Source organism: Acyrthosiphon pisum, chromosome X (genome assembly GCF_005508785.2).
Source record: "Acyrthosiphon pisum isolate AL4f chromosome X, pea_aphid_22Mar2018_4r6ur, whole genome shotgun sequence".
Lineage (NCBI taxonomy): Eukaryota > Metazoa > Arthropoda > Insecta > Hemiptera > Aphididae > Acyrthosiphon > Acyrthosiphon pisum.
In genome coordinates, this window is record NC_042493.1 from 122,199,936 (window position 1) to 122,210,027 (window position 10,092).

At 29.2% G+C, this 10,092-nt stretch overlaps 1 protein-coding gene across 1 annotated transcript; it reads left to right on the forward strand.

Moving 5' to 3' along the window:
- Positions 1-3,933: 3,933 nt before the first annotated feature.
- On the forward strand, positions 3,934-8,531 carry LOC100160534 (Down syndrome critical region protein 3 homolog). The gene is made up of 7 exons (XM_001947223.4): positions 3,934-4,219; positions 4,293-4,436; positions 4,506-4,736; positions 4,814-4,969; positions 5,049-5,145; positions 5,921-6,046; positions 7,707-8,531. Exons 1-7 carry the CDS (start codon positions 4,163-4,165, stop codon positions 7,784-7,786), a joined length of 891 nt encoding a protein of 296 aa, XP_001947258.1. The 5' UTR covers positions 3,934-4,162; the 3' UTR covers positions 7,787-8,531.
- Positions 8,532-10,092: the final 1,561 nt, after the last annotated feature.

Here is a 10,092-nt window from a genome sequence, read left to right on the forward strand (position 1 = left end):
TAAATGACTTATTTTCATATCAGCTTAATAGAAAGAAAGAGTAAGTAATCTTGTTAGTTACTAAAATATTGCAGTTTTTATACTTCAATATTACATTATGTAATTTTATTATTTCTATTTTTGCACAGTAAATTATACCACATCTTTATACAAAATCTGCAGATGAAAATTTTAACTAAGAGCAAAGTAAGAAGATTTTGTTGCAAAAAGAGGTATAAGTGTACCAGGCAAGAAATTCGGCTGAGTTCAAGTAAATTAATATTTTTTAGTTAATTTAAATATTTTAGGTTTGATTCTAATTGAGTATTGAACATTTTTACTAATCTTATATTATTAATTTATCAGCCAATTAAAATCGGAAATAGAAAAGTTAAAATTAGAAAAAATGGATATTCAAAGTATATATCATGATTATAAACAGCCAAGTACATCGTCAAAGGTATATTTAATGTTTTTTTTTTTATATTAAGGCGGGATCCCACTACTCTTGTTTGACAAATATCCACAAATACTCGAATAATCAGCAAGTTACCGACAATCGACGGGAAGGTGGCGATTAACGAATACCATATTCGTACAAGTACTCAATTCCCACTACTCGGAGAGTATCCACAAATACCTTATATTCGTCAAATACACGAGTCTTGGGATCCTGCCTTTATGTATTATATTTTTTTATAATGAACAATTAAAATGTTATGCAGTGACGGATCTAGAATTTTTTATGTTGAGGGGAGAGGGATCATTATTATTTTCCAAATATTTAAAAACAGCTCAATTTATTAACCTATATGGTAAGCCAATTGGGGTAATGGGCCCATTTTAAAAACTCAACGTCTTGCCCTTTAAAATATTGTCATCTTAAAATTTTGTATAGGTTTTTTTATTTGAACGCTAAAACTGAGCAAGTTTTACTTAGACAACACACGCGGGTGTGACGTCCTCTTAATAATAATAGTATTGTCTATAATATTTATTTATTAGCAACAAAAGAAATGTAGTCAACGCTTTTGCTGTACATTAAGAGTCTTGTGTGCCACTGTAATGAATGGGTTAAATTAAAATTATTTTAAATTATTTTATATAATAAACAATTCTGAACAAAAGTCTTTCAGCCTATATTACTAAGTGTATTTTATGATATTATATTGCTATTAAAGTTTCTATTATTAGTAGGCTGAATTAATATTTTCCGAAAACGTGACATTGAAAAATGTTATTGTATAATAATATACTTAAGTAGAGAAAAGTTTCATTTTTTTTGATCAAGCGAAAAATTATTTATCGATTTGAAAATTTGTTATGGTTATAAACAGCTCAAAAAGAGACAAAATATTTTTAAAACTACATATCAACATTTTATGAAAATTTAAGTAACTACTAAGGCTTATTAGTTCTGAGGCAAAAAAGCTGCTATACAAATAAGATACCTACATACGTATATTTATATTTTTTTATAATTTTTAATAATTATTTATGATAAAAACTGGACATGTCAATTAAGGATTTGAAAAACACAATACAATAATACTTAATGAAAACTTTCAAAATAGAGAAGTGATACATTGTAATGTATATATTAACTTGATCAAATGGCAAAAATTAAGAAATATGCTCTTAAAACTAAAATATCACTAAATATGCACTAAGAGTATTTTTTTTGCGTAGTGTCTTAAAAATTATTTCAAACTTACTCAGCAATAAATATAATAGACCAAAACATATAAATACAGCAACTAATGTCTTTTTTATTTTTCAATTCAGCTGCTCCCTCCTCCCACCTATTTTATAAACGAGGGCGATATTAAATCTTTTGATTCTCTGGAGGCAGCAGCCTTAAAAAGATTGAAAACATCTGTTTTAAATGGTTTTCACGATTAAGTATAAATACTATAAATTGTGTCATACTCTATTATTTAATTAAAATTGTATAATTTTCTACCAAATAAATAAATGTACTTACATTTGTTATTATAGATTAAAAGGTGAAATGCTAAAAATGCTGTATCTTTAAAAATACCAGTGGTTAATGTTGGATGGATTAATGATACACTTCTTGGTAAAAAAAAATTGGTTTATAACAAATTAAGCGCAAAAAATACCAACAATTTGACTTGCCCAATCCATATCAAAATAACTACACTAAAGTATCACATCTTATGGGTATGCTAAAAGTTAATATTTTTTTTTTTATATATTCACAATTTGTACATTATTTTTTTAGTTTTATAATGATTGTTCTGCGCAATGTTCATTAACCATAATTCATATATTTTTTGTATCAGATACCTAGATAAATATCAAAAATAGTGATACATTCTGAACATTAAATTCAATTTTTTTTCATAGGCTTGGAAAAAGCGTCCTAACCTTCCTAAATTAAAATCACCACCTAAAAAAATTAATAAGTCTACTGTGACAAATAAAAAAATGAAAACATGTGTTATATAAGAATTTTTACCATCAGGTGTTAATAATGGTGAAGGCAATAATATCAATAGTATCACTTCTATTTTAGCCATACTGATTGCAACTGAACCAAGTATGTCTTCTGGGTAGGCAACTAGACGAGCAGAAAAAGCATAAAAGGTATATATTATCTAATTTTTTAAATATATAAGTATAAATGATATATATAGTTTGTGGTTAACATGTAAGAATGTAGTTATCAAAATAAATTTTTTCAGGTGAATAAACACAAATAACAGTCTGCTAAGAACAGCAATCAATTATCCATGTGACTTTACGAATGATTACTTGACAGTAAAATCAAGACTGCATACTCTCAGTAAACATCTGTAATAAAACCTTATATATCAAGACTTTAGTTACAATTATCCTAACAATCAGATTATCATATATTTAATAATTACCTATATAATTAGAACTAAGAGAGTAAGGTATTTCTGACTTTATAAAGGTGTATATAATATAATAAATAAAAATCAAATATATTGTGTTATAATTTCGTAGGTACATAAAATAAAATACAATAAAATACATTTTTGAAATTATAAAAAATTAACACGTTGACTGCGTACTGACGCCAATTGGCATCATAAGTATCATTCAGCAACGCGTTTGACGCCAAATGGCATCTAATATAGATTTAAAATAAATGGTTTAAAATTCCCTACGCGTGGCTGAATATTATTTTATAATTATTTAGCGCGGATTAAACGCATGTTTTTAAAGATGTATACATACGTCGCTATGAGCAGTTTCTTTATTTTTTTTAAAATTTATTTTGTTTTTACTTTTATCATACGCACTGGGTGAAAACAGCAAAAAGACATACGCAGTCTACGTGTTAATACATGTTTTTAATATTTGGAGGAAAATTGAAAATAGGTACCTTCTTTTAGGTACTACGTACCTATTATACAATATAAAGGTCTATTAATATATTATGTTAAAGTATAAAAGATGACAACCCACACACCTGCCGGCTACGGTCAGATAACTCGAGAATGTACGGACCTTCCGAAAGGGCTCACCTAGATGGTGAGAAAGTTGGGTATATAACAAGTTGTAAGTAACTCCTCATGACTACCGGTTTCAGTCGATTTTTTGATCTTCAGATCGTAATGCGACTTTATCGAGAGTCGAAAATTGTTGATCTTGAGGCGTGCGTGACTGCGTTGAACCTCGAAGATACGATCAATATTGAAACGTCGTCCAGGTCTGAAGTTATTAGACCGGACAAAATAATATTACAATAATAGTATAATACTATTGTAACTATTAATTATTATCAATTAGTTATTTCGCGGTACAAGACGTCGTTATCGTAGTCCGTGGTGTCCAACAGACGTTGTTATCACTCATCACCAACATTACGATAACAGCATTTAAAAAAAATGATTATAATAACAAGTGATAATTGATAAATAATAACAGTGATTATGGATTATGACGTCTTATAATCGCTATCATGATTGCTATTAAAATAATAACAAAATATCGTAAAGCCGTGCCACAGCCGCCTGTTGCCCCGCGTCGACTAATGTGAAATACATACGATTATACGAAATAATAATATGTAAACATATTTTACACGTCCGACGGAAGTGCCACATCAGACTCGCGTCGCGTCACTGTACGACGGGCTCACCGCCGCCGCCTACGTGTTTGCTTCACGGGATTCCTCGCAATCGTAGCCATGGCCGTAAACTTGGACATACAACTGAAGCGGTCGAACAAGGTGTATCGCGAAGGCGTAAGTACGGCGCTGACTCTTGTCCGCGATGGTCGTCATTGATATCGTAGATAATCGGTACGAATGTTCGCAGGACACTATCGCCGGGGTGGTGGTCATCGACACGCCGACGGACGTCAAACACGAAGGCGTCTTCATGACCATCGAGGGCACGGTCGACCTACAGATCAGCACGCAGAACGTAGGCGCTTTCGACGCTTTTTACAATTCTGTCAAGGTACGTATACGCGCGAAAATGTCACGTTGCCATCACTACATTTACCCACGGTTGTCGACGAATTTTCAGCCAGTGCAGTTGATGATGTGCTCGTTGGACATAGCCCGCGCCGGCCGCTTTCCGAGTGGCATCACCGAAATACCGTTCGAAGCACCAGTCACGCCACTCCTGAACAAAGTTCTGTACGAGTCCTATCATGGCGTGTTCATTAATGTCCAGTACCTGCTGAAAGCCGTCATTAAGAGGAATTTCCTGAATAAGGACATTCACAAAACGCTAGAGTTTGTCGTTGAAAATAATGTAGGTAAACGCTGTCGGAAGACCAAAACCGTTCCACATAAAATATTAGTGTTTTTATTTGTTATGGTTTGTTTTAGCCATGCTTAAATATGCAGTCTTCTAAAGTGGACAAATTTGTGATAAATCAAAATACTTTAGCAAATGTAAATGATAGTTCCAACATACCAAAGTTTCACATTGTTGGTTCAATCGATTCGGTTATCTGTTCAATTATGCAGCCATTTACTGGAGAAGTGAGATATATGAGATGTATACTGCGTTCGATTATTCATACTTTATAGTTAATTTAAATATTTGTTTATACATTTCTAGATGAAAATTGAACATTCTGATATTCCCATTAAATCAATAGATGTACAATTGGTGCGCGTTGAGACCTGTGGTTGTGCTGAAGGTTTTTCAAAAGATGGTAAATTTTCTCATCTCACTTAATAGAAGATACAACACAAAAAAATAAGTTTTTAAAAAATGTTCAATTCTAAGGAAAATGGTATACTTATGTTTAACGTTTCTACTCACATTGTTCAATGAGATGAGTTATGAGAAATTAAATAAAGATGCGTGACGTCATTGAGCGGGGCTCTCCATAACTCCCTATTTAATAGATGTAAAAGTCTCTTGATTCACACAATAATTTACTTACCTTTAAATTATATTTTTGAATATTTGCTGTGCGTTTATGCACTGAAGATGTTTATGGGTCCAGAATTTGTCTTAAGTGTTTAATTTTGAATAGTAAAATATTTAAATTAGTAACCACAGCAGTTACTTATTTCAACACAATATGGTGCACAGGTCATTACCACTTAGTATTTACAATATTTCAAAAAAATTAAACGTTTTATTGAAATTCTTTTATTAATTTGTCTTGAGCACAAAGTCACCAATGTATACGTAAATCAAACATTGAAAATCAAATTGTTGGTGGGTAAATCATTGTAATGTTGGCAGTTTTATCCAGCCTGGCCCAATGACGTCACATGGCCATTCTAAATACCCCAATATTTTCTTAAATAATAATTTTTATTTTTACATTGAATTTTGACCAAATTGTTTTTAATTGTTCTAATATTACAATAATTTAATATTAAATAATAGTTTATTGAAAACGTTGATTTGTGTTGTGTGCTTTTTTAAGTTAAAGTCAAAATTGTATTAATTGCATTACTTAAACAATTTTATAGCCACTGAAATTCAAAACATTCAAGTTGCTGAAGGAAATGTATCAACGGGTATCTCAATTCCAATTTACATGATATTTCCAAGGTTATTTTCTTGTTCCACCACGAAAACAACAAATTTTAAAATAGGTAATTTTACATCGAATAACCATTTTCGCATGGATTTAAACTAATTATTTATTTATTGTAGCTATTATATTCATAAGCATATGTAGGGCCCCCTCTCATGTCGACCATGTAATTTTTATATTCAAGTGTTTCTAAAACAAATTATGAAATGGCCAACATATTTTTTATTAGATCTTTGATTGTATATTTTTTATAATACCTAGCAATGAAAAACCCAAATTTATTTTTACATTTGTACAAAGATTGCTGTATACTATATAACTATATAAATATTATATTTATCATATAAATCGGTGAGCGCATATTTCATGGTAAACATAATTAATCGCCGTTCTTAATTCTTGATTAAAGCTATTCCGTCTTACAAGTGTATAACATAGCAAATTTACACTCAGCCGATCAAATTTAGATCTGTTAGTTTGAAAACTAGAGTGAATCGACCTATTATGAAACTTGATGGTAAGAACATTAAGTGTGTTCGTATGTTGTTTATTTTTACAATAGTTCAATATTTTAGCAAGTTATGCGTATATAATATATAGCGTAAATTAAAAATGCTCATAACTCACTTACAAAAACTGAATAATTGATATAAATCAACATACAAACACAGATAATGTTGAGGATTAAAATGAAAGATGACGGCTGAGTGTAAATTTGCTATTTTACGCACTTGTAAGATGGAGACAACACATGCGGGTGTGGCGTCATATTAAAAATATAATCAAAAGGAACATTTAGTTTAAATTAAAATTATAATTCTAGGACAAAAAAAGTATAATACATAATATAGTATATAATTGTATATTATTCAAGTTTAAAAATTCTGCCATGAAATTATTTGCTAGATACGCCTATATCCAAACATGATATTGTCAGTATTGAATTTCATATTTGGATGATGGTTCTGGGAGTTCCGCATAGAACGATCATCAGTTATAAAATTAATAATATCTAACTTCTAGTAATGGATTAGTATGCATTTGCATTTTATTTATTCTGATTGATCGTTAAGCGAGCACAGAATTTGTTGTACAAAACGCAGACATTTTAAAGAAAAGTATTCTTAGTAGCGTTCCATAATTTTAAGTTTATTATTTTAATTAAATATTCAGAAAATAAATGTCTAAACAATTAATAATTTAAGTCTCGTTGACTTAACTAGAGACCAGACGACAATCGCTGCGCTCGCCAACCACTTATAGTCTTTTAAAAATAGAATCATATTCTATACTATTTTATTAAAATATAATTTATCATCTTCATTTGATCTTCGTAAGCTGAGTCCTCCACTTAATTTATTTATTATAAAAATGCTAGTGCAGAAGCCCCCCACTAACTTTAAGATCTAATTACTCCTATGGGTAACATATTAACATGCAAGTTATCCATGATCGTTAATCTTGCTAACGTGTTTTGTATTGATGATTTAAACAAATTATTATAATTTAAGGCAACATGGTTGATTTAGAAGGTTATATCCCCCTCCTCAAGAAAATCGTATACACGCTTCTGTTATGTGCATGATTTTGTTTAGTTTCATAATTTTTTATTCCAATTAATTGATTGTTTTATTAACTAGGAATCAACATAAAGTATAACTTTGTATACAATATGACATGCGTATATTATGTATATTAATTAATTTTTTTATTTTCAGAGTTTGAAGTCAATGTTTCTGTTATTTTTGTAGACGATCACTTGGTGACTGAAAATTTTCCAATCACTCTCTTTAGATGAACTATACATTTTTACTTGTTAATACAGTTTTCTAAAAATAAAATTTTAAATGCATGTTTACAAACATATTTTCATATAAATACAAATAATAGCTTGCAGGGTATAGATTGTATAACCCGTTCACCTGGGTAACATCACAGATAATGGGTTCATAAATTCACATTTAAAATACTATATGAAAATAATAAATTTGTAGTCATCAAATTGAAATAATATTAAGTTATGAGTATGGACTTTGATGGCAATTTTATCAGTTAAAAACTAACTTTATTAGTAATAAATATGATTCATATAATAGAATAAATATACATAATTTTAATTTGTTTTTTTGTGTTAATTTTGGATTTTATGCTTTTTTAAATTTATTTTTGTTTTAGAGCTTTAACTAATTTTAGTCTGATAACTATTTTAAAAAAAATACTTATGGTATTAATATTTTAAAATATTATTGAAATTTAACTCCGTTGATGTAGAACGTAGTTTTTTAAAATATAAATATTATATTATGTGATTGTTAACAAAGATTTTGTTTGGAAATTAAAACAACTTAAATTGTTCAATTAATTAAATTTCAGATTACCTATCTTTAGAAAAATTACAGCAACATTAAATAGTATAAACATTGTAAAAATAATATTTTATTTTAAAACCTGTTCTGTTTTTAAACTTTTTATATAATTTTTTAGTGTTTCAAAATCCGTATTTTAGTTATAAGTTATTATATAAAGTAAATATGTTCTTATAATTTTCTTCATTTCATCAATATCTGATCGTTTAAGTTGGTATTGCATTATAAATTATGATGTATTTTTTGTTGACCAGTTTTAAATTTGTAATGGTTGCCAAGTGCAAAGATGAACTGGACAGGTTATAAAATTACTCCTAAAGCTTTCCTATAAGCCAGAGGTATTCAAACATTTTCATTTCACAGCTCTTTTGTTTCTTACTCTCTTCACAATATTTTGTGGGAGCCTTCAAATTATTTTGGACACAGAAAGAAAATATTATCAGAACACTATAATCAAATATTTTATGCTTAGAATAAAACAATATAATATTAACCGTCGTCGTTATTTTTTTTTCCTTTTTTTTACAGCGCCACGACCCACAATTTGAATACCTCTGCTATAAGCCATTTCACACTCGGAATATAAATTTAACCATAATATCTTTTTATTGATGCGATGGACATAATATTTAAAATACTTATTATGTGTGATGCCATGATTGATTTTATAATTAAGTTACAAAATGTACATAAAATAAATTTAAAATAAATAAATATAAATTAATTAAAATATAAAATGTTGAAATATACAATTAATATTAGTAGTCAGCCTTGACACGTGTGTACAATTTAGTATCTAGTTATACAAGCGTGAGACTCACTCTCTATACGGATGTAACATGACCTCGGTTGTGCATATACCTATATAGGGCTTTTGAAGTATGTAAGGATCACTTGCACAGCCACCGTCGTACAGTGCGTGTACGGTGTGTGTGTACAGTCACGTTAGATTGTCCAGTTGTACGTTATTATATATTATACTTATACATAATCATATTGAGTTGTTATTCATTTATATTAATACTAAAATAGTTAGTCTGTCGAGCTTCACTTTCAACATAAAATATAAAATAAATACATTTTTTCTTTTATTGCTTCACTATTCCATTATTTTAGTAATAACCTAACACAGTGTAGGCTAGTAACAACGCATATTACTATAACCAAATAACTTTTGCAGTTACGCTGAGTCATTTCATTATATTATATTTAAAATAACGCAATTGTGGCGAATTATTTTCCATGTTATTAAAATAAGTTATGAATGTAGAATTGTAGAATGTATGCCAAAACCTAGGAGCTTGGCTTCTTGGGTATTTGAGAAAAATTAAAAATCGATTCAATTAATTTACGACTTCAAAAGTTGTAGATAATAATCAACAGTGTTGTTAATTAATTATTTTTCTTTTGGTGTTATTCGTCACAGCTTATAATAGTCATTTATACCTATATAGTAAGTACTAACACTAACTTATAATATAAAAACTCGTTATAAAATAAAAAAAGTATATAATCAAACATTAATTTTTCTAAATAAATCTTATCTGTTCTTCAATTTCTCAAGAGATCTATTCCTCTAGAAATGTTGGCCTGCGATGCCAAAGCATATCTCAATTTTGCCCGCCGTAAAAAAGGTTGGACACCCCTGGTCTAGCTATAAGCATTATCAATACTTTTGACCAAAATAATTAATATTTTGCAATGCGTTATTCACCTGTACGTGCATGTGCACGTACAG